The sequence below is a fragment of the Sinocyclocheilus grahami genome, unplaced genomic scaffold, assembly GCF_001515645.1.
Source record: "Sinocyclocheilus grahami isolate Dianchi unplaced genomic scaffold, SAMN03320097.WGS_v1.1 scaffold654.1, whole genome shotgun sequence".
NCBI lineage: Eukaryota > Metazoa > Chordata > Actinopteri > Cypriniformes > Cyprinidae > Sinocyclocheilus > Sinocyclocheilus grahami.
This window is the reverse complement of record NW_015505833.1, coordinates 1,659,585-1,686,051: the sequence shown is the minus strand read 5'-3', so window position 1 is coordinate 1,686,051 and position 26,467 is coordinate 1,659,585. Positions and strand designations below refer to the sequence as shown.

At 42.2% G+C, this 26,467-nt stretch overlaps 1 protein-coding gene across 1 annotated transcript in view; it reads left to right on the top strand.

Moving 5' to 3' along the window:
- The window catches only part of cdkal1 (CDK5 regulatory subunit associated protein 1-like 1), a 237,792-nt gene that overhangs the window by 149,626 nt on the left and 61,699 nt on the right, over positions 1–26,467 (top strand). Inside the window, exons 8-9 of the mRNA XM_016242314.1 lie at positions 1,999–2,165; positions 13,660–13,805. Coding sequence (XP_016097800.1) covers positions 1,999–2,165; positions 13,660–13,805 — 313 coding nt within the window. The remainder of the gene's footprint in view (positions 1–1,998; positions 2,166–13,659; positions 13,806–26,467) is intronic.

Genomic DNA, 26,467 nt, shown 5'->3' with positions numbered 1-26,467 from the left:
CGCGCAGGGATCGTGTGTTAGGTGAGTAGTTGGGTCATGTTCTCCGGCGTTGTCCAGGATGCATTTAGTCCAGAGTATGTGAGCGGATCCTTCGCTCCATGACAAAATTTGTGGCTAAAGTTTTTCAGTATGTTTTGAAATATCACAAAGTTCTTTTCAGAACTTATATTAAATTAAAAATAAATACACTATACTAGAAGAATAGTTTTAACATGGTTTACTGGAACGATTAGCCCAAGTCTGTGTTAAATGACTGTTTAACTCACTTGTCTGTGCAGCAGACACAGCTGAGGGTTGTAGTTACTTCAGAAACAGAGAGAATATGCTGTAACTTTTCCGTTTTTAAGATGATAAATCACAGGACAGCGTTGACATTCATTTTCGGGCACTCCTGAATGTTTCTATGTGCGTGTGATCTGTACGTTATGTGTGAGCTTGTGTGTTGTGCACGTGTGCAGCAATGTAGCAGCACATTGAGCAGAGCTTATAACTACATGTACAATAAACTGTTTAAAACGTGAATTCACCCAATCAGTAATGAGTATCCACATGCTATAAACAAACATGCTTGAGATATAATCTCCCGCACTCGTCCATCGCCGTCTTTATAACCTTCAGCTTCTTTCTGATTTGAGTGATCCTAATATATCTGTCAAGCTAATGATGTTTAATGTGTGAATGCTTGATAAAATGCAGTTATATAATGGGCTGTTGGCATTAATTGTGCTCATGATGGAGCGCTCTCGGAGTGAGTGAAAACCATGACGCTCCGACTTCTAAAAAAAATCCGCTCCTCGCTCAGTCAAAAATCACGCTGCTCCACTCATATATTCTGATTGAGTCTACAGATGTCATCTGCCTCCATCTCCATCTCAGTGATCCAGTGACACATTTTGGACCAGTCCAGAGACTGATGTAAAAGGTCTCAGTATTCGATGACATTTTCACTGACAAAGCTGCCCAATCCAACCAGGTGACTGCAGTTTTTGGAGCAGAGCTCCTCTGTTCTTTAAACTGATTAGTAAACTGTAATAGGGTTAGGATTAGGCAGACTCTGAAGACCACCGTCTGTGATCAAACACTTGTCCAACACCGTCAGTCATGTCCCGTCAGATTCAGCACATTCCTCACCCTATGATACACACACAGTTATTTCGGTGTGGTCCAGACGGTCGTTTCACTCAGACGGCTGTGATTAGATGGAGCGATGCTGAATCTCTATTAGCTGCTGAATGGTGCAGAGAGACAACATAATTATGATGATCAGCTGGTGTTCAGGAAGCACTAACCTTCTCTTGCCCTTTGCTGTCACTCTATTAATAATGCAAGCAGAAGGACACCCATCAGAGCCGCCGCTAATGGCCTTGATCTGGACTTAACGCTGACTTCCTTACAGTTATAAGTGTGCGCACAGGCTCTCTTTCACTCAATCACTATGTTTAAGACTCTTTATGGATTTGCTGATCATGTCTCTGCATGTTAAACATCATCCAGCAGAGCCACTCAGGTTTGATTCGGGGTCATGAAATGATGGGCCGAACCTTGAGCGTTTCCCAACCGGATGGTGATGCTCTGTCAAAGTCGCCATTGTGAAGTCTCTCACAGTGCAGGAAGGCATGGACGATTGATCACCCGATGAGGCAGCTGAGATACTGTAGAGTTTATCTCAGACCTTTGCCTGAACTGGTTCCCATTTGTGGACTGAATGACACTCATCATTCATTATATTTCTCTGTAGAACAGTCTAGTGTCAAGCGCCATGCATAGATCGAGTGAGCTGTTAATTACACTTACAGGTCAGGGTCTGTATTACAGAAGCATCCCAGCTCAGAATCCTGTCCTGTCCGTTTAGAAACGATGGTCTTTTCATTTAGGAAATAGAACTTTTTAAAATCCTAAGCCATCTTCCATTCAGTACAGAGAACTACTGGCATTGAATTCTCTGTATTGAATGGAAAATACCTGTGTTTAATCAGCACGACTGGTCTTGTGTTGCAGAGGGCGTCTGTGAGATCTGGCTGACCAGCGAGGACACGGGTGCGTACGGCAGGGACATCGGCACGGACCTGCCCTCTCTTCTCTGGGAGCTGGTGAAGGAGATCCCGGAGGGAGCCATGCTGCGCCTGGGCATGACCAACCCACCGTACATCCTGGAACATCTGGAGGTGCGTCCGCTCCCTCAGCTAACACTAGGGGTGTATGGGGTGATACGGTTCACGTTTCAGTATGTTTTCAGAACAGCCAGTGGGAAAAACAAAACAAAAAATTAAAACAGCTTTTTGTTGTTGTTTTGCTGTGTGTTTGTTTTTATTAAACAGTAGTTTACAAAAAAAATGGATAAAACATAAGATATAAGTTATGCGCTGAGGAAAACATGTCTCAAATGCATTAAGCAGCACACGCATCTGACAGGAAGGCAATCTGCTTTAAACTCTATGCTAGGCTAGGTTGAAATGCTTAATAACCAAAGGACCCATGCTAAAAATATTCAATACCAATATTTGTACAATTACTCCTCTATGAGGCACTCATGCTCTGTCTGGCACATTCAAACTGCAACGTTTGGTTTTTTCTTCGATTTTCTCTGTGTGTGCTACATTCCTTGAATTAGAGGAGCTCACTTTTTCCCTAGCAAATGGACAATTATTATGGCATCTGAGTAGTTTTAGTGTAGATGGTTTGTGTGAACAGGCCGTCATTGTCTCTTGAATCCGTACGGTTGATTTCTAGCCGCGACTCATTCAGTCCCATCATTCTAGAACAATACCCAGAATGCCGTGCGTTCCCCCTCTGAGTCCCAGAGGCCGAGGACACTCGTAATCCCTCAGACGGCTGCGAGAAGTGCTGAGAGAAGCAATTTTATTTTGCGGAGGGTTAATTGAGGTTGTAATTTTGTCCCCCGATGTATAGGTTACGTTTATGCTCTGTTACATTCAAATTAAAAAGTGATGATTTTTTTTTTTAATGAAAAGAAATAACAATTAAATGCTAATTAGGAATGTAGGCGTACTTGTATACGTGCTAGAGGACGGATATTTCTTTTTATGTGCTAATTTGATTTCCATCATTGGACTATTTGTTCTTATTTCATTTCCACATGCTCAGCAAGTATTTTTAATTGCATGGCGTTGCTTTGATGCGTCTGTTTGTCTTACGGGAAGCGGCGGAGCACGAGTTCACGATCACTGCTGCGCTTCTTTCTGAAGGAGACTGACAATCTCCATTGACTTCTGCTACATGCACAGGTAAGACTGTAAAGTGTTCGCTCAGCGTGGCAGTCATGTTTCATCAGGCACTCTGTGAGAATGAGGTAAAATGCCTTTCTCTGGTGATGGAATATAAAGTGGAGTCTCAAGAGATCACGTCACTTATAGACAGATGGGCCGAAATCACACGCCTTCACACGTTAAGACATGCTAACACTAGAACTTTCCTCTTCTTATGGGAACACGTCCCCCTGACTTTACCAGATCTCCTCCATTTACTGGCTCTCATGTGTTTTTTTTGTGGTGGAGAGCTTTCACAGCACTGATAAATGACTGTGATTCTGGAGGCTGTGGCTGTCTAACACTCTTTCTGAGGAGTCATTTAGCAGCATTAGAGGTGTTTAGCAGAGCAGATGTGTGATTTATGGAGCCTCTGTTCACCGTCTGAAATGGCAGAAGCACCTGTCAGACAGGAGAGCACTGATCAGCACCATGTGAGAGAGAAAGAGACCTTACCATGTCACTTACAAAATGACTTTTTGTGAAGAAGATGGCTCTCGAGCACTAATAATTGTGCTCTTATATCATGCAGAGAAAAGGTTCTCATGCAAAGCGTCCGTTAGACAGGTGTGCACATGCACAAATATATTCATACAGTACTTGTGTTCAGGGTTCTGGAGAATGCACTAACCCTGAGTGAACACTAATGAGAATATCATGATGATGAACTGAGTATGATCAGGTCGTGTGTAATCACTGCAGGCAAGGAGAGTGTGTGGCAGAGCCCAACTTAAATGCAGAAGAGCTGGAGGTTCAACTTTCACTTTAATGTGCTGCTGATTGCACAAATGTATTTTTGATGTCATCCTATTTCAGGAAGCAGAACTTGACGGCCTGAAAATTTAGCTTTTTGCAAAGCCAGAGCGTATCGCCTTCATTACACAGTCATGAAATCTGACCCGCGGGTTATACACGAATACTGTAAGAGCTGTGGGGCTGCTGAAATCCAAATACAGGCTCTCACATGATATCTTTAAACTGAGAGACAAGCTTTCTCCACCCGTATACCTGAGCACCATCCGAGCCTTGACCTCCAGGCCAGTAACATGCATTTGTTATGTGCTAGAACATTTTGCACTGGAAAACGTGGAGTACATTAGCCTTCACACTTTTCCTTTGAAGAGCCGTTTAATTGCTGGCCATCATCAGTGTAATTCAATCCAGCAGGTCACGGGAAGTCACCTCATTACGGCAAGCCTTCCTGAGAGCGAAACAAGAGCGTTTAACTGTGATCTGAGTGAACTGCTGTAGTGCCCTTCTCAGTGGTCTCTCTCAGGTGAAGCCGCGGGCGGCTGCTGATTAGTGCGCGGAGGTCAGCTAATGAAGCACTGCCGTGCACGTATGTTCAGACGCTCTGCTGCGGCTGCTGCTGTATGACTAAAAGAACAAACAAAGCCCCGGATGATAAGCCTGATGACTTTGTGTTGAAATGGTCTTCTCTCCCTGTTGTTCACCTCTTTTCTCAAATAATTCTCACTAATTCTGCCTTTGAACAGTTGCAGCCGTTCACTCTACAGTGGAGTGAAACAGAAACAAGCTCCGTCAGGTCTGTCAATGCTAGTGATGCACTGAAACAAAACATTCAGGATGCACTTGGCCAAAAACTGAAGCCTAAAATTGTATTTAATACTCAATTAATTCATCAAATGTATTGATTATTCAACACTCAAATAAAAACATAGTTGTATAAATATTTAAATGCACAAGGCAGTTTTTATCATTTTTTATAATAACAGATTAATGTTTCTACTCCAATTTGTTGTTGAAATAATAATATTTCTGCTAATGCTCCTTTCTTGGCTTATTATTTTCTAGCTGACTTTTGAGTTTATGGACATTGAGTCTTTCCGTGGTTGAAACACTGATTACATGAGACGTGAATCATTTCAGTAGGTGGTTCTGTTTCTTTCAACACCTTCTGATGTTCATTCATGTTCATTTGTTGCTGTAACTAGTAGCAAAGAGGAAGCGATGATCGCTTCACGCCACAGTAAGTCATCAATCATGCAGGTTGAGCTCATGTTAGACATTCATTTTCAACTCGACTTTTAATTCAAATTATGCTGATAATATAGAAGCATTTTTCATGTTTCTGTACATCACTGCATGAAGATGGTTATCAACAGGTTAGTATGGTGCTCTCTGTGTGGTTTCTAGGGTTTTTTAGGTCTTTTGTCCCCACAGTCTTAGTTAAGTAAAGTAAAAGTAAACATCTCTTCAAGACGCATGATTTGAGGAATCATTCATGTCTGCGGTGCCGTTTGTTCAGTTGTTTGTAACCCTAGTCATGAGCAGTAGTGATGCTTGACTAAACTACAGCTAATTAAACCACGATGCAGAGTAGAGAAATGAAATGAACTGAACACGCCTCTCGCTGACTGGCCTTGAATCGAGAGAGAGATGTGTGAACATTCATCATCAGTCAATTATAGCTCAGGCTCTGGAGACTCGCCACAATTTGTATCTGGAGCGGCTGCTAATTTCATCCCAAACACGGGCCATTTTCATATTAATGAACCGCCAGAGACTCTCTGTCCATTAGGGGCTTAATGTAGCATTGTAGGGACAGTAGATGAAGTCTCCTCAGTCTGTTCTTGAGTGAGCGTCTCTCTGGAGGACTGAAGGTAGTGAGACTCACGAATGCAGCGGATAAAGGAGCGTTTCTGTCCTGATGATTCCTGTGGAGTCGTTCTGAAGCTGTTTGTGTTCGGTGTGTTTGTTGGTCCATCTGCGTCCGCTCTTATTCCTGCAGGTGTGAACAGAAGCAGCGGCGCGTCTCTCAGGACACACGGCTCTTTAATCACAGATCCGGTCGCTGAGCCGTAATTGGCTTTCGCTCTCACACAGCACCGGTCAGACCTCTCCTCTCTGATCCTCAGCTTTCACTGCTTGTTATGGGAATAGTCACATGTTTTGAGCCGTTTATTGCTGGAATTGGAACGAACAGAGCTTAATTTTACTGACACATTAATGTTTACAGAATGATTGTTATTTTAGCAATACATGCACTGTTAGAAAAAATTATAATAATTAGCCCTCATATTCCAATATCAGCTCAACCAGACTGATACTGGTAATTTTGAGAAGCTAATATAAAGAGACAACCATAACACAAGAAATTAATAAATATATAAGGGGTGTAACAGTAAATGTATTCGTCCCGAACCGTCACGGTACATACGGCACAGTTCGGTTCATGCAGTCAGACGATGAATACAGTCAGTCATAGGCGATCAGTCTAGTGATAGGCACGGTAATGTTATGCTAACGTTACAATAGGAAAGAGCAGAAGAGACGATCTATGCTCCAACCCAAAACAAGAACGGCGAGTTCAGATCGCACACAAGAGCTCGAAGAACCTGCCGACTTGTTTTAAAATCAGCATTGTGGGAACATTTTCTGTACTGCTCCGGTCGACCGACTGTAAATGGGAACCGGTTTTTAGTTTTCTTTGGGCTGATCTCTATTCCGGAATTGCACACAAACTGCATTGCAGTCATTTCCCAAAATGTTATTTGTGTGGAATGTTTATGAAGTCTGTAAAGAGGAGAAAATACTGTAGCAGGCAGATCAAGCTCACTGTTTGCGATGCTCGAAATACTGGAAGACAAATATGTGTGATTTTATAAGAATGTGTCTCTGAGAGGAACTGACCATCTTCAAAAAAAGTTCTGATGATATTTTCTTTTCCTTTTACCAAGGAAACGCTTTATCGCTGCTGTTCCATGAGCGCCACCTGCTGTCATTTTCATTCAGACCGTCTGCTGTTTCTGTTGTGTACAGGTGTCTGATGTAGCATAATTTCACAAATCTAAAGTCAGTCCATTCTGTCTTGCTTTCAGTCTTGAAAATACAATCGAATTCAAATCAAAAACAACTGCTCATGCATGTAGCATTACTGTCTGTTCAAAATAAATACTGATATTTATTGGTTAATAATCCTTAATACTTTTTATTCAAAATCATATGATACCAACATGAGTGAGTAGATTTCTAAGAATTTGACATATTAAACTTAAGATTTTTATTACTAGAGTAATACTGCAGTCCTAATTATTATTCATTGCCAAAAAAATTGGTAACACATGACTAGTTCTTATGATCTTAAACTTCTTTTAAAGCTTCTGCCTAAAAATACTTATACTTTTTTTAGATAATTACACATATAGTTTTCATTTGTTTCACGTCACATCATTCTCAGACTTCCATTAGAGTCATTTCAGAGATTTAATCATTGCACTGTTATTAAATGTGGAGAATCATCATAGTAAAGCATGAGTAGATGAGTGTGAATGGACTATAATATCAGTATGAAGAAAAGCCCATCATGATTTCATGGAGATACTCCAGATCTCAGATCCACATGTCAACTGAAGGAACAGCTAAATTTAGATGCGTGGTTCTTCTCTCATCGACCGTCCTTCGGCTCTCCTCTGTGCCGTGTGCAGAAATCTATACGGATGAAACCTGGCGTTTATAGAAAAGCTTTTACCCTTGCAGATGGGAAGCGGGAACGGACTGGCAGCCGTCGATCATCGACCGCTTAGCACTGCGTGTGTTCAATAGAGTCCTGTAGCTCCTCCAGGGCACACGGTTCCTCGCTGAACGAATGACATTTTAATGGATTAATTATCCTGTGCAATGCAAAGTGAGAGCAGCTTTTAGGAAGTGAGTTATCTGTTCAACAGCTTTCCTTTAATCTGATTGTAAACGGAGCCTGAAGCGATGAGGAGTGTGCAGGTGTGAGAGGGTGATACGGCTGAGGAGCAGGAGACAAACCCTTCACTGCCATCTATTCCTCATTAACCCTCCCAGCAGGCCAAAGGTCCTGACCTGAGCACTGAAGGACGAGCGTCAGCAGAACAGCTGCAGCAACACGCATTTAAAATGCTGCTTGAGAGATTTTCTGAAGAAGGGTTCAGGGAAGTGCTCATATCAAGGGGCAGCTCACGACCGATCTAAGAATCCAGACAGAAATGTGTTGCCCATTCTCAATGAGAAAGTGCCCAAGCAACATCGCTCGACAACATTGCTCAAAAAGACGCCCCGTCAGTCTGAGTCTCACACAAGCACATCACAAGACTTCAGAAGACATGAGTCATGTGATCGGTACTTATATGATGAATTTTGTCATTTCATAAATTCTGTTCCAAAGCAGAACTACCCCTTTAAGTGGTCAGTGATGTATATGGATTTTGTTCTGTGTCTGAACCCTCATCACCTCATTCAGCTCGAGTCCATTTAAACACTGATATGTTCCTTTCGTCTCCATGTTCTCACGCTTGTCCTGCTCCACACGCAGCACATGTTCACCAGATAATGCCGATGATACACACAGGCTCAGATTCATCGCCTGCTGGAAAAAGCTGAATATCATTAGAATGACTGACAGATAAAACTCCCAACACAGTCATAGTGTCCTAAAGCATGCCATTGTGCTTCATATGCCTCATCTTTGAAGAAAGTTATGTTTGAATGCGTCTGTTTCCAGCGAGTGTTACCTGGTCATCTGTGGAGCACCGGGTCGATCGGCTCCGTGCGGTTCGATTAGAGCAGGATGAAGCGCAGCTCTTCTCTAAACCACAGCAGGATGATGCATTACGTTGGGGCGGAGCCTGGCTGATCATGTGATCCGACTGGCAGCTCTGATCCGATCCTTGTGGCGGACTATATATATATATATATATATATATATATATAAATATATAAATTTTTTCCGTCATTGAGCATTCTTTGACTTGATTTTATTTTCCAGATTTTTCCCCACTATCTCTTTGCACTGTGTAATTTAATTGGTCAGCTTTTTTAAACGAGCTTTCACACACTTTACCACAGTTTCTGGTCTTCGTGAATAATAGTCTCTGTCCTGATCTGCTCATCTGTGTGAGCTGCGAGTTCAGAGTGACTTTCTTTCAGGCTGAATGTTCAGGTGTTCAGTATGTTTTCATAGTCTGTCAAGCTCATAAGATTGGACTTCTCATAATATGAGCTTTTAAAATGAGTGTTTGCATTTAGTTAATATAATATGATTGAGGTGATACTAGGAGCTGCATCCGCCGGTTGGCTTGTCACTCTTTGATGCTTTGGCTTAGGGCTGGGCGATATGACCACGATCTTATATTATGACATGAGTCATTTTATTTCATGGTAACAATAAATATCACAATATAGTTATTTTTGCTTTAAATAAGGTATAACATTTTTGATACCAAATATTTCTTATTAAAGTTACAAAAGTGATTTAGTCAAGAGCAGTGAGAGATTTTCTCTCTTTTGTTGATTAACATGAATGACAGACAGCAGGAATATTAGACTGCTGTCACTTTAAGAGCTTCCCGAATCCAATATACTGTTACACTTGTGTTTTCTTTCTCAGCTGTCGTGCTCTTCCTCTCTGACGGCGCTCAGAAACAGTCTCTCAGACAGCGCGCATATAGCTAAACGAGTTCTCTCTCGCTGCTGATTGTGTTTCAATGGCTTAAATCACTTGTTTTTAAGCAATGCTTAAAAACTCGGGCAAACTATACGTTTTTGTGACCACGTAGCACAGCAACATCACGTGAGCATGTAACCGCGATGGAGACGACAGGTTTTTGGTGTCTACTGGTATATTGCCCACCCCTGCTTTGGCTGATACTTTAACGTGTGTGCTCATGACGGAGGGCTAACAGTGAGCAGGAGGAGAGAACACAGAAGCACTAGACACACATATTTGGTATCTGATGTTAAAGTGAACATTTGTATGCATCAAGCACATATCTGAGACTGAGTTCAGTATGTTCAGCTCCTCTGTCTGCTGTGTTGTAACAGCTTTATATGCTTGTATAAATGAGCACGTAAGCATTGTCAGAAGTCTTGAAGGCCTGAGGCGAAACACTTCTAAGACAGAGCCGTAATGACTGGATCAGAAGGTCTGCTGTGATGGAGGTCGAGGAGAAGAGCAGGTCTTGTCTAGACTCGGATCTGCTGTGATGTGTGTGTGTGTGTGTGTGTGTGTGTGTGTGTGTGTGTGTGTGTGTGATAGAGAGATGCTGCATCACCAGCAGGTCTCTGATAAATGATAAATGTGTCTCGTGATAGACGCGGTTAAACGCCTCGTCCTCAGCTGTCACTTATCTCTCGTGCAATCTGCCACAGCTCCGCCCCTTCAGCACACGGGACGTGTGATTGGCTGATCAGAATCATGGGAGTCTCTAATGAGCTCTCAGCACATATTAGCATGAGTGCATAAATTTATGTTTTCCTTGAGCAAATAACTTGCATATTAAACGATGCTTTGGGCTACAAGGTGCAGGACATAGACATGAAGAATAATTAGGTTTGTTAATTAACGCTTGTGTGTTTCTCCTGCTATCGCGTCTGATCGGATCTGATACTCCAGAGTGATGTGTGCGTCTGCTCGGAAATTAAAGTGTGTTTACGCTTCTCTTTGTGAGCTAATGGCTGCATCCTCATATTGAATATTCAACACTTTAGAGCAATCTGCATAATCTTCCACATGAATTATAGTCCCTGTTTCAGCAGTGCATTTCAACTAACCTTAAACAGATCACAGTCCAAACACAGATGCTACATGCATACATGTAAACAACGCAGCGCTGCACTTATAAACACTGCTTTAATACACAGAGCTAAGATGAAAAGAAATGCCATCGAAAGTTTTCTGAAGACACTCAGTTCGCTTCAGAGATGCATTCTTATAACCCTCCACCCCAAATTCAGTGTTTAAAATTTTCTTCCAATATTTCGAGCATCGTGAACCGTGAGCCTGTACAGGATTTTCTCTGCTGACTCTTCTAGCGTCTGTCTTTATCGTGTTAATGTTCTGTTTAAAGAGTTCAAGATACTTCATCACTGATCATTCAGTGAATATAGACGGCAGGAGGGAGCATACGCTTGTACTCTAGGTCAGGTTAAAACCACATTCTTAACTTAGTTGCTTTCTTATTTTCAAATGTTAATTCTTATTTCTATTTAATATTTATTTTCATATTGAAACTACGTAATATTCATGTTTCCGTTTCTCTTTTTCTCCGCCTGTAAGTGGACTCGATTGATCTGCTCTGCTAATCAGTCACTATTCTTTCGACTAATTAATTATTTTAGTTCTGATCGTCTAATGTGAAGCCCACACAGAGAGCAGAGGAGCCGTGCAGGGGCTGCACCCACACAATGGAGTTTAATTGTGACGATGATCTGTAATCAACGGTTCCTCTGAATGAGGCGGAGAGAATAGTTTTTCCTCTCCTCTCTGTTTTGTTCTTTGAGAGAGAAACACAGGTTGTGCTTTATACATTTATTTTTTGATTTGATTCATTGCTTCATTGACAGTGAGGTAATCTCCTGAACTAAGGTTTTTTTACACTGCTGTCTAAAAGTTTGGGGTCAGTAAGATGTTTTAATGTTTTTGAAAGACAGTGTCTCTTCTGCTCATCGAAGCTGCATTTATTTGATCAAACAGCTGTTTTCTGTGTGAATATCTGTTAAACTGTAATGTATTTCTGTGATGCGCAGCTGTATTTTCAGCATCATTCCTCCAGTCTTCAGTGTCACATGATCTTCAGAAATCAGTATAATATGCTGATCTGCTGCTCGAGAAACATTTCTGATTATTATCAATGTTGAACACAGTTGTGCTGCACAATATTTCTGTGGAAACTGTGATGCATTTTATTTTTCAGGATTCACAGATGAATAGAAAGTTCAAAAGAACAGCATTTATTTGAAATCTTTTGTAACATTTATTTTTGCATGTATTTACTGTCACTTTTGAACAATTTCATAGTCCTTGATGAATGAAACCATTAATTAAAAACAACAACAGAGTCTTATTGTTGAATATTAGTGAATGCACACGTGTGAAGCACATCAGTTCTACTCTGTACGTGTGTTTGAGATGTTTATGTAAGTTTGTCCAGTAACAGCACCGCAGCCGCCGGAGGTTTATTGTCTTTGTCATGGTGAGATGTGATGATGTGCGGTGGGTAGGCGGGGCTTTCATGTCGATGGGCTGGTCACATTTGCTCATTTTTGGTGGCCTCACGGACAGGTTAAGCTCTGTTTGGAGAGTTTAGCTTTCATCCTATGATCTGTCTCTCCCTGATCTCTCTGTTATTTAGATATAGATATGTAACACACCACACTGCTTCTCTGTCCTTTACTGATGACCAGGATCTGCTCCGACAGTCCTCTTGCCTTTGTTGTTTTTCCATGTGCCGCATTCGTCTCTTGGGGGAAATGTGCCCAGTCACCAGCTGGCCCCTGGGATCCAGATAGTTGTGAAGTTAAATCGCTCTCACTTGGCGGTTAAACACTGCATATGGACTGCTTTATGAAAGAAAGACTTGATGTTCTCACATCACGGGAACTAAAACACTAGAACTTAGCGAAGATGCTGAAGATGCTGAGTTGTGTTTGATGTTGCGTCAGCATTGTGGATGTTTCTCTGAACTCTCACAGATGATCTGGTGTTCACATTTGCAGCAGTGACACGCTAACCCTGCGCAGCTGCGCTCATGCAGTTAGATTGTGTTACTCTAAACCTCTGATGTGAGAAACACTATAGTGTCTCCTCTGAACACTGAACCTCTCCAGACACACACACGCACTCACTCACTTACTCACTCACTCTCTCTCTCACTCACTCTCTCACACACACACACACACACACACACACACTCACTCACTCACTCTCTCTCTCTCTCACTCACTCACACACACACACACACACACGCTCACTCTCTCTCTCTCTCTCACTCACTCTCACTCTCTCACTCACACACACAGACGCTCACACGCTCACTCTCTCACTCTCTCACTCACTCACTCACTCACTCACTCTATCTCACTCTCACTCACTCTCTCACTCTCATTCACTCACTCTCTCTCACTCACTCACACACTCTCTCACTCACCACACGCACTCACATGCACACTCACACACACACACACACTCACTCACTTACAATACTAGTAAAATACGTTTGTGACGAGCGGCCCAGACAGAAACTACAAGAGTTTACTCTTATAACTGCCTGTTGTGTAACCAAATTACCAATAATAACTAGGAAGACTTTATTATTTACCATTGCCAGCTGCTCATTCAAAAAGATAAGAGGAGTAATAAGGAGATAAATTAGGCATTCTTACTTTTACAATGTGTTTGTTATACTATTTAAGATATTGAAGACTTTTTACAACTTTAAATTTCAAACTGATTTTTTAAATACTTTTTAAGAGTACACAGGGATTTTTTCACATGCATGCTCATAAATATATTTTCACAGTGAAGAACTCGCACTGCCAACCCACCGTAAACCAGGAAGAAATATTGATTAGATTATCATGTTACTGTTCTCTTCTTGCATCACGCCGTGTCTGTGTTGTTCCTCAGGAGATGGTCCGGATCCTGCAGCACCCGCGGGTCTACGCCTTCCTCCACGTGCCGGTGCAGTCTGCGTCTGACAGCGTGCTGATGGACATGAAGAGAGAGTACTGCTGCGCAGACTTCAGAAGCGTCACAGACTTCCTCCAGCAGAGGTGAGTCCTGCAGGAACCTTCCCGTCTCTACCGATGAACACAGAGAAGATTGGGATTCGACCGATGTGTTTGTCATCCGTGTGTTGAATGCTGGGTAACGGTGGATGAAGTGCACACTACACTCAATAGTATAGATTAAATCTTGACATTTTGCAAATGCCAGTTTTTATGAGTTTGATAAGCTCTTCATTACCGTTTATGATTATTGTTCTGGAGTGCATTTGTTGCAGAGCAAATCGATGAGTCTGAAAAGCTGAAACACGTGTATAAATGGAGGACGTGACCGGGGTCAGTCAGATATCGATGCTTGTGCTTTACAATAGAGTGAGAAACGTCTCGCTCTCTGAGCTTCAATCCAGATGTTCATCACTGTTTGATCGCTTGTAAGTGCATCAAAGTAATGAGCAGACAGATGCATCTGTACTGAGAGCTTTGAGCGCTGGGATTGTGTTCAACGCCAGCAGTGAAAGTGTCCGAGAGAAAGAGACAGACTGGCGTGTGTGTGTCTCTATAGTGACTCAGGTGTCGTCAGATGCTGATGATCAGGTGTGGATGTGCTGTTGATTCAGGTAAGGCGTGTGATCGGTCGGATCAGTGTTTCTACAGTGATAGTAAGTGATCACGCTATGGCTAAAGCAGCTGTGTGTGTGTGTGTGAGTGTGTGAGTGTGTGAGTGTGTGAGTGTGTGAGTGTGTGAGTGAGTGAGTGAGTGAGTGAGTGAGTGAGTGAGTGAGTGAGTGAGCGAGCCTCATCATATGGATGACACGATCATTGGCTCCTGCTTAAGAACCCGCAAACTTCTCTTTTCATATCCGTGTTGCCAACAAACCCCATTTATCCTGCTTCCTCTGAACTTCCCAAGAGGCATTATAATACAGTTTCCCCAATCTGAAGTCATCAGCTCCGGCGGCCTGTCATTCTGTCTGAGAGCTGTTTAAGCCTCGCCGAGTAGGACTCCTGAAAGCCGAACTATTACAATCACCTTCTCTCACGCTAAATTAAAGTGATTTGAACTCCAGTCTGGAGAGCAGGGCTAATGACACTAGCGTTTGATGAATGCAGTGATAATGTGCAGTAAGTGGACTCGAGATGAGTCTGCTGCTGCGGTAATATCACAGAGAAGTCATTAAAGGTGTTTCCGAGCTTCTCTGTGTGTTGGTGAAGCCCACCGGCAGCAGCTATGATTCCAGTGCAGCGTTTGATCCTAATAGCTCATTTCAGAAAATAGACTTTCTCTTTTCAGATGTTATTTGAATGCATTATTTACTGCGAATACTATTATGCTGCAGACCTCAGGAAATGAGCGTCATCTCGTGAAGTACATGAATCTGCGTGTGCCGGTGTGAAGGTGCCTCCTTTGTAGACCCTTAAATCTGTGGGATCTGATGGAAACGAGGCCGAGGTCAGTGTGTGTGGTCACCCCTCAGAAGAGCGCATCTGAGTTCACCGTGAAGTCCTGAAGGAGTGTAAACATGAGGAACGAGTGATGACGTGAGAATATCTCTGATGGGATGTTCTCAAAGAGACCACAGAGGCTCTTCACTCCGTCAGAGACCCTCACATTCAGCTTTCTGACCACCTGATCAGCTCAAACTCCTCTCTCTGCTGCTCTTGTCAGAAGTCTCTCTCACCTCGAGCCGGAGGCTGATAACCTCTGACCCCAGCGTGGGCATCTGGAAGCGTTTTGAAGCATGAGTCTGCAATTAAAGGGATTAATCACTTTGAGATCTCTGTCCACTCCACACAGGTTTTCCCCTAATAAACCTGGTAAATAAAGTCCTGTAAATGCTTGAGTTTGGATGGAGATCAGTGTTGAGAAGCTCTGATAACGTGAGACCACGAATCTGTTCAGCAGATGTTCTGTGTGGTCTGAGTCCGACTTAATGGATTACACAGGCGTTAAAGGCAAAAATATATATTTTAGACTTGTTTCATGACTTCAAGATTGTTGGGGTGGGGGGGGGTGAACATTTATCGATTCATGCGCTCTTTATTTTGTTCATTCGCTTTAATTTATTCTCTAAAGTCCTCATTTATCTCTGGATGTGCAAAGTGTTTGTCTTTAGTTTACAAATGATAATAAACCTCGAGGGTTTGAGCTTGATAATATAAATGTGATGCTCTGATAATATAAATGCCAAATTAAAATATTTGATAACTCTTTTAATGTAATATGAGAAATATTTGAATGTAAACTTTTATAGAGATATCAGTCAGTGCCGTTGGCCATGTGCAGGTCGGAGGGCAAGAACAGGAGAACATCTGTCATTTTTGATCTGCCACAATACTTCTGTGGCATCGTGGTCATTTATTAATATCTGTCATCACTTGCTCTCTGAATCAGATGCTGCTGGTGATCGAGATGAGAGTGAAGAGGCTGGTTTCACGCTTTAATTGCTCTGAGCGCTGTTGAAGCGTGTGTGAGCGAGCAGATGCGGTGATGGAGAGAGTCACGGCTGATGTTTACAGACTCTCTCTCTCTTCACTAGACAAACAGCTTCACAGGTGATACTGTATTTGTAGTTAGTCATTATGTTTCTCTGTACTGTGATCTCACGGTCCTTGGTCCTGTTGATGTTTAAGCTCTGATTCTCTGCTTGATCACGGAACACATTTCAGTCATTATCCATCGTTTTTGATCAGTCCAATCGCCACAGCCGCCGCCAAATCATTTAGTATTTTCCTTCGGATGTATTTCTCTCTTATAACAGCTTCTGCCGAGCTCTTGATGGAGGAAAGGATTTCTTCTGCTGTGTGGAGAGACCCAGAACGAAAGCCGTGTTCATCTGTGATGTGCCTGTCTTTCATTTAATGCCTTTGTGTGTAGAAGAGTGAACAGAAGACTTTGACTGGACAACAACAACGAAAGATAATGGGAGTGTTTCTTCTTCCTTTCAAAACCTGAAAGAGTAATTCAGTCCCGAGATTTTCCTATGGGTTTTCTATTCATGAGTAACATAAGGTGTGTGGTTAAAGGCACTTGGAGGTTTTGCTGTACAGTGTTAACCGCACACACTCAAAAACCAAACTTACTACAAACATATGGTTTAAAAATAAAATGTCTTCATGTCTTCAGAATTTGGGTGTGTAATTTATCTTGTACAGCAAAACATCCAAGTATCGTCAATTTATATTTACCACAGACCTAATGATTGAACTAGTCTTCCAGAATTTGACGTCACGGCGGTCTGTTTACCTTTTTTTCCCCCTAGAATACAACATTGTTTTTAGTGTAGGGACAATTCCTGCTGCTTTTCCTGACGCAGGTTGAGCCGTGTGTGTAGTTCTTAACTGCAGTGAAACTGAGGTGAGGATAATGTTTCACTTGTGCTGATGGGAGCGGAGAGCGGCGCGGGATCAGGGTCCCGTGAGGCAGAGATAGAGAAGGGAAGGTTTTGGCGCTCGCTCTCGTCTAAACTGGCGGGGTTTCCCGCTGTCTGACACACACTCCGCTCACATGCCGCTCTGACTCATGCTGTTTGTGTCCCGAGACTCTGTGTTCGTCCCGCGCCGGATCCCGCCACACGCCTTCCCGCCGCCTCCGCTCTGATTCCGGCTGGATTAGAGTCTCTCCGCCTCTCGTCGACTGTCACCATCCATCTCCTTAATCTGTTTGATATGAGTCATTGTGTTTTGTCAAACGCTGACTCACACTCACACACACACACACACACACACACACACTCTCACACAGACTCACACACACTCACACACACACACACACACACACACACACACACACACACACACACACACACACACACTCTCACACACACTCACACACACTCACACACACTCACACACACAGACACTCACACTCACACACACACACACATCCTCACTATTGTATAATAAATGGCTGGTGGACACTGACTGTGACGCACATGCTCCACTCTGTTTTCTGCCTGAGCGAGAGCTGTAATCTGTGGAACCGGTTCTGGGTGTGTCGAGTGTGGGATGGGAGTTTGTTTCCCCCGAGGGATGAAACATGAGATGGACGGGGAACCGTCTCTTCTACAGGAGATGTGTGTCATTACTTCTGTGTTGAAGTACTTTGTTTTCCTGCTTTAATGTGGACAGACCTCTTTAGATGAGTTATTTAAAGGGTTCTCTAAAAAGAGCAATGCTTTCAGACAGGGGTCGGCAGACTTTCGGTCATGAAGTGCCATTGCTATGCTCATCTGCTGACTAGCGCAGGTTAATTCTCAAACTTTATTTGTATTTATAGCTCCTAACTTAATAAAACAGGCTGTGGGACTGAGGAATGATGACCTCAAAATGTACGTCAGTATGCAGGTTCAAGGGACTTTATTTAAATGAAATGCATGTACCTCTTTTGCTATTGTTCGCTTACCGTTTGTGCTTTAAAACATTGATCTGTTTGTGCTGAGGAGGTCATACCTGGACAGTGATGTCTGTCAGTGGCTGGAATATGACGTCATGTGTACATAGATTGGCTGATGACATCACAACAAACGTTCAATTCAAATTCATTTGTATAGCGCTTTTCACAATGCACATCATTTCAAAGCAGCTTTACAGAAAATGCATGTCTACATTACAATTTAGAGTGATCTGTTATCAGAAGTGAATGTGTCCAAGTAATGGCCATTTCACAAATGAACAGTTCAAGATAATAGAATCATACAGTTAGCTAGCATGAATTAATTTCAGGCAGAAGCCCATTAAAGCGATTATTACAAGTGTGATCATTATGATTACAATATAGAGAGATTTTGGCAGTTGTGCATATCGATTAGACGGGACAAACTATGATAATAGAGCCTCCAGAAAACAATCAGACACTGATAAACATCTGCTAGAATATGAAACAATAGAACTGAGGTTGTGTTTTATAATGAATATAGTCTTTTCTAAAGAGAAACAGAGGGACAAATTGACAATATAACACATCCACAGGTTCCCCAATGCTTTTATTAAAAAAATAAAATAACTCAGCCAATGGTGTGATCAGGACATTTGTTGCAGTTCACTTTAGTGACACTAGTGGCGCTGAAATCACACTCAGATGTAACACACGCAGAAGTTTCTCTATTCTACATTGTTGAACTTGTGTCATCTGTCAGTTGTAACTGGAATAACCTGATGTGTGTTGTGTTGTCTCTGTCTCAGAGATACATAAACAGTTATTTCATAGTAATGTAGTGAGCTGTTCATACCCACTGACTGCACTGTCTCACCTGATCTTTCTAGAAATATCACCAAACCTGTCCATACAGAAGACATCTGCACTCTAGAAATCTCTTATAAGGATGTGTCTTAATGACAGCCACTGAAGGATACATGTATCTGATTAATTGAACCGTGGCTGTCATTGTGTTAAAAAAAAAAAAAGTACTCTATAAGATATTTCCAGAGTGGAGATCATTAACATGTGGACCTTAATATTACTAATAATTTGAAACAGTTTTCACTCAGAAATGTCTAGCAAATTTCACAAATAATTACAAAGAAATGGGAAGTAACATAAACATTAAACATAACATTTTAAAGTAGAGCACTGGAATAATGTTTTCTTTCAAAATATACCACCGTGATCTTTGTTTTATTTACAACTTCGAGATTTTTTATTATTATTATTATTATTATTAATACAGTGAGAAGCCCCTGGACCTACTGGACGAGTGCAGTGATTACTTTGGTTTTGTACTACTAAACCTGACAGTTATTCGGTTTACTAAAGTAGAACAGAACCTATGTATCTACATATGTATCATATAAACATTCAAAGGCTCATGAAATCATAATTTCTCATTCAAAGGCTCATGAAACATCAAAACTAAATCTTTGAGGGACGTTTAGCAGATGTAATACAGACTTCAGCCGTTTTTGAAAGAGAAATGATACTGATCATTGTGTGTTTGCATGTGAAAGTGTCAGACATCTTCACACATCAGCTGCTCCTGCCGTGTCCCAGCAAGTTGGCAGTAATAAAGCTTCCATTTGAAAGCAGCAGCTAATAGTTCCCTTTCCTTGATCAGTTTAGCCCAGAAGAGATTGTGTGATGCTGTGCTGGAGCAGGATGAGCTGGTCAGAGACGACCACAGTGATAATGACTGCTGGACCTTGTCTGGACCCATCAAGTGCACTGAGCTTTGTCAGAGAAAACTTGTTTTTTTTCTTCTGATTTGTACAAAAGCGTTGTTTATCTTGGTGTGCCATAAGGCTCTAGCATTGGACCACTGTAGTTTGAGGTTTAAATCATATTTCCTTTGATTATTCTTTACTAGCGGTTGAGTTTGTTTGTTAGCTGTCTGCGACCATGTTCATTTCATTAGTAGGGTTGAGCTCAGTGCCTGCTCATCTTGAGCTCACTCGTGTGGGTTCATCCAGTAGAGCTTCTCCAGAGACATGGACAGATGAGTCAGGCGGATGATGCGCTCAGGAGAGTGTTAGAGAGCCCAGTGTGAGACCAGTGAAGAACACAAAGTCACTGCTCACCCAACTGACCTCTGCACTGACCGTTTCACTGCCAATCAGGGCAGGACTTAGGGGGCCGGGGGCCCCTGGGCTTGAGGTTATGTTTGGGCCCTATACCTATACACTACAAATGCCCTTAACTAGAACATCATTATGGAGTAACACAAAATAAACAAAAAAATAAATATGTTTTTTAGGTTCATATATAGTACAATTAATATGCAACATGTCTACACTAGTCAAAGTTTAGATGTAATATTAAATAGTCATTATAATACAATAAACAGGATGTGTTCTCTCAGTTGAGAGATCAAAACCCTGAAATAACACCGAGCAAAAAAAGCCAGAGATGTATTAATGTTATAAAAAGCTTTTGTCATTTCTGTGTCCACTTATGTCAGATTCGTAAATTTAATCAATAAATTAAATCCAAATAAAAAGGCATGTTGGCTATTATTAACAATCAAATTAAATCACTATCAACAAAATCCATAGATGGATTCTGCATATGTTGTTACGTTTCAATGTAACATTTAATTGTAGAAATATCAAAAAAATTAAATAAGCTATTTTTTTAAATATGAAACTACAACTGCCAGTAGGTGGCAGCAAGTGACTGACTTATTGAGTGAGTTGAATACTTTAATCATTGATTCGTTTAAAATGCTAATGCATTTAACTTCGCAAACGACTGTACTTACAATCTGATTGAATCATTCACTGGTCTGTGTAACGCTGAGGAACAGAACACGTGTTGCTCGGAGACACAGCGGCTCTGCGGTTTCTTCTGTTTTCTTTTTGATGGAGCAAAACTGAATTTTGTGTCTGAAAGTTACTCAGTAACTTGTTTATTGTACAAACCCGATTCCAAAAAAGTTGGGACACTGTACAAATTGTGAATAAAAACAGAATGCAATGATGTGGAAGTTTCAAATTTCAATATTTTATTCAGAATACAACATAGATGACATATCAAATGTTTAAACGGAGAAAATGTATCATTTTAAGGGAAAAATAAGTTGATTTTAAATTTCATAGCATCAACACATCTCAAAAAAGTTTGGACAAGGCCATGTTTACCACTGTGTGGCATCCCCTCTTCTTTTTATAACAGTCTGCAAACGTCTGGGGACTGAGGAGACAAGTTGCTCAAGTTTAGGAATAGGAATACTGTCCCATTCTTGTCTAATACAGGCTTCTAGTTGCTCAACTGTCTTAGGTCTTCTTTGTCGCATCTTCCTCTTTATGATGCGCCAAATGTTTTCTATGGGTGAAAGATCTGGACTGCAGGCTGGCCATTTCAGTACCCGGATCCTTCTACGCAGCCATGATGTTGTAATTGATGCAGTATGTGGTCTGGCATTGTCATGTTGGAAAATGCAAGGTCTTCCCTGAAAGAGACGACGTCTGGATGGGAGCATATGTTGTTCTAGAACTTGGATATACCTTTCAGCATTGATGGTGCCTTTCCAGATGTGTAAGCTGCCCATGCCACACGCACTCATGCAACCCCATACCATCAGAGATGCAGGCTTCTGAACTGAGCGCTGATAACAACTTGGGTTGTCCTTGTCCTCTTTATTCCGGATGACATGGCGTCCCAGTTTTCCAAAAAGAACTTCAAATTTTGATTCGTCTGACCACAGAACAGTTTTTCACTTTGCCACAGTCCATTTTAAATTAGCCTTGGCCCAGAGAAAACGCCTGTGCTTCTGGATCATGTTTAGATATGGCTTCTTTTTTGACCTATAGAGTTTTAGCCGGCAACGGCGAATGGCACGGTGGATTGTGTTCACCGACAATGTTTTCTGGAAGTATTCCTGAGCCCATGTTGTGATTTCCATTACAGTAGCATTCCTGTATGTGATGCAGTGCCGTCTAAGGGCCCGAAGATCACGGGCATCCAGTATGGTTTTCCGGCCTTGACCCTTACGCACAGAGATTGTTCCAGATTCTCTGAATCTTTGGATATTATTATGCACTGTAGATGATGATAACTTTTAAACTCTTTGCAATTTTTCTCTGAGAAACTCCTTTCTGATATCGCTCCACTATTTTTCGCCGCAGCATTGGGGGAATTGGTGATCCTCTGCCCATCTTGACTTCTGAGAGACACTGCCACTCTGAGAGGCTCTTTTTATACCCAATCATGTTGCCAATTGACCTAATAAGTTGCAAATTGGTCCTCCAGCTGTTCCTTATATGTACATTTAACTTTTCCGGCCTCTTATTGCTACCTGTCCCAACTTTTTTGGAATGTGTAGCTCTCATGAAATCCAAAATGAGCCAATATTTGGCATGACATTTCAAAATGTCTCACTTTCAACATTTGATATGTTATCTATATTCTATTGTGAATAAAATATAAGTTTATGAGATTTGTAAATTATTCCATTCCTTTTTTACTCACAATTTGTACAGTGTCCCAACTTTTTTGGAATTGGGTTTGTACATTTGCGATCGTGCAGATATTCTGAAAAACAGGACTCTTGTTTGTGCGATAGGCCAACTCCTATATCATAAGCTATAAAACAGAAACTCATTAAATGGCTATTTTTATTTATTTATTTTTTAATCGTTTTGATGACATTTCTGCCCCGCTATGTGTGATGGCAGTGAGACGCTCAAAACTCTTCAGATCACATTAGTTAGTGGAACACTAATATAATATAGAATCATCCTCAGTAAAGAAATGAGGTATGAACATATGAGAATTTATCATTATCTTTCTAAATGTGTGCACTTTTGGGCTAAAGGCTTAATGCAGCTGTTTAAAGTAGCCATGTGATCACAAATTAATCAATATGTGTGTCCTCCTCCTATGTGAAATAATCATAAATACCAGTTTATGCTGTTTGATTATGGCCTCAAATGTCACAGTTGGAAGCTGTTAGCCCTTGTGTGCGCAGTGGAAATGTTGATAATAATTTCTGACTGGCATATAACTGAACAAATCAAACAAACGTAAACAGGTAAAGGCGGGGCCCCCTACAATGCGGTTCCCATGGGCTACAGCCCAGTCAAGGCCAATGGTAAGTCCAGCCATGCTGCCAACATCAGCCGCAGCGGAGCAGTGAGTGGTGGTCGAGAGCATCTGATTTATAACTGAAAGCATGCAGTGAGAAACACATGTTGATGCGCAGGAGTGGATGAGATGAGCCTCCTCCTGCTGCTCAGTGCAGAGAGAGTGAAGACTAAAGGCTGTTATTGAGGGCTTTCTTTTAGCATGTCAGAGCAACGGTGAAACTCGATCCCACGTTACACATGCTTCATGAGCACAGGTGAGTAAACAGCAGTATGCAAAAGAAACACACAGAGAGCTGACACACATGTCGGGACCATCTTCATGGCCCTTTCATTCCCCGAGCGCAGAGGGACACGTGTGTGTTTGACAGCTTTGTCCTGAATAGAGCTGTTGAGCACAGAGAGCTGAGAAGTCAACACGTCTATGAGTCAATTACTTTATTCAGTTCAAAGCAGCGTCACTTGAGCATTTAAATCCATAGAGTGGTTGTTCTCTGTATTGAAGCATGATGTGTTGACTCAGCATGTAATTGTAATGGATATCACATGAACTCTAGGTTAAGCATTGCAGGCATAAGGAGTGCAGGGTTTGCCTGTGAGTTGATTTGCATGTTGAGAATTGCTGCTGTCATAACTTTAAAGCAGGGGTGGCCAACATCAGCCCTGCAGAGTTTTGCTCCATCCCTGATAAAATCTCACCTGCCTGTAGCTTTCTAGTAACCCTTAGGCCTTGGTTAGCTTGCTCAGGTGTGTTTGTTAGGGTTGGATCTGAACTCTGCAGGACTGTGGCCACCCCTGCTTTAAAGGCTTGATTTTGAAGAGAGGATATTTGTTGGAAGATGGCTAATGGCAAAATGGCTGAGATGTTAGATGTTAAGAGGCTGACAGATTTCCAGTAACAGTGAACTTCAGTGAGAGTTGGTGATTGAATGAGAGTCAATGGGAGCACACATTTAGAGTATGTTTTGTCTCATGAACGCGAAACACAAACTTACTGCTGGCGAATATTTTATTTCATGAATGCCTCAGTCCTGCTTCCATAGGACTTTCCAAATGAAGTTGAGTCATTTAGCATGTAAAAGTTCATAGGAAACCACGGTTAGTCTCAAAGTGATCCGTCAAAAGGCCAGATCTCGCTTGAACTCTCTCCGTCATTTTTACATGATTTAATTAATCTCACACTGCTCCTCTGTGAGTTACTGTTAGCATTTGTTTTCCAATATGAAAGTGCTTGTGGCCTTTGGACTTGAGGTCTAATTGCTGTAAAGTTCAAAGATAAACCAAATTGACATTTAATTTAATTTCATACTGTGAGGTCTTGCTGTTCCACAGCCCCCGGGGACCCGTATCTGTTTCTCTGGTCCCCACGCTTGGCTCCTGCCATGGGAAATGCGGGGTCACGTAGGAGCTCATCTCCTGCATTTAATTCACGTTATGGTGGGCCAGACACGACCCCGCCGCATACAAATCAGGCAGCAGGTAGAGGTCTGCCGTCTCCAGACTTTAGAAAGGACACACAGCTAATGACGTCCTGTGGGAAGATCTGCCCTTTGTGGACTGATCGTCCTACACTCACCTTCCTCTGGGTGTTTTCTTAAAAGTGTTCTTGCGCTCCATCCGACAGTGTTAGAGCAGAAATATGCTGCGGTGGCAGAGAGAATGATCAAACACGGAGCACAGGAGATGCAGCAGCACACACCCCGGGGAAATAGCCTGCCATAATTGAAAGCCAGGCTATGCTGAAGATGAATTTAATGATTTCATATTTTCAGAAAGGCTTTGCCTTTTTATTCCATTTGCATTTATTCCATCACGCCTGCAAATTTACCTCTGTGAGTGTGATTTTTATGGGTCCACGGGTCAGTTGATTCTGTATAATTGGAAAGGTTGCAAAGATCACCGCGAGACTGAGAGTGAGTTGTGATTATTCCTCACACATTGATTCACTGCGTCTAAAGCAAACAGACTCAGGTACTCTCTTATCTCTTGTGTGCTTTTAGTGAGCCGTCTGAGTGTCGATTCGGCTCTCGTGATTGTAGACGGGGTTCTGGTTTGTGTGGAGCTCATTTGCTGAAGGAGCTCAGGAGTTAAGCGCGGTGCGCCGATCTGGAGGTTCTGCTGTTTGTTCAGTTTTTGTTGCAGCGGTTTGTTTAAGCTTGCTTGTGCTCCGTGACGTCTTTGAAACTGGACCTGAAAACCTCCTGCCTCTGAGGAAGGAGCTCTCAGATTCCCTGCTGTTGTTTCGGTGGTGTTTACGGGCCGCTGGCACAGACCTTCAGCGCATCACAGCTTCACCGTTCCCTCAGGCGTATCTCTCTCTCGTGGTTCTGGCTGTGTTTGCTCTTCTGAGGCCCAGCGAGGGTCTGGCTCCTCCAGGTGGTGTAGTGGTCGTGCCAGTAGTCTTTCACCTGCTCCCCCAGCTCTCCACCTGCAGGACTGGGCATGCCAAGGTGGTTCTGGAAGTCATCCCTGTCTTCTGACCAGAGATAAGTCCTGTGTGTTCTCTTCTCCTGATATATTCACACCAGACTGATGCTAAATCAGCATGAAATGGCACGTATGCGCCAGACACAGGCTGGTAGGATGCATCACGGCTCCGCTCTTCTCCGTCCTCCAGCTCTCCACACTCCGTGGCTCATCTGCGGGTGGGCCGGCCCGTCTCTGTTGACAGTCCATCTGCTGGGCCAACTGTGCTGAACCGGACCCGTGAGGGGCTGCTGGTGCCTCGCGTCAGCAGCCAGGACTGATTGAGCGCCATTGCGTGGCCTGTGCTTTTGATTTTAGCTTTTATGTTGCTTAACTCTTGTGCTGCTGAAAATCATTTACCTAATTTGGTATTCCTGGTCAAAAATTACTGGGCTTTAAAATAGCTTGTAAATCTGACTTTGTTCTATATTATAACAAAATCTTGGATAATAACCAAATCATTTTGTCAGCTTGTTTTCTTTCAATTATTGACAATGTTGGCAATCACTATATCAGTGCAACACCTGCATGACATTGATTCAGGACAGACTGGTCAAACCAGTGCATCCTAACTCTGAGATTGTGTTCATTCAGATTCACTGACTGGATCCAGTGTGAGACGCTCAGTGAGCGGACGCTGTCTGCAGTTGTAGTGAGACAAGAATTTTTTTATGGCAAGTGAAAAACAAAAAATCAATAAGTCTCACCTAGATGTTTCCATATATCACAGC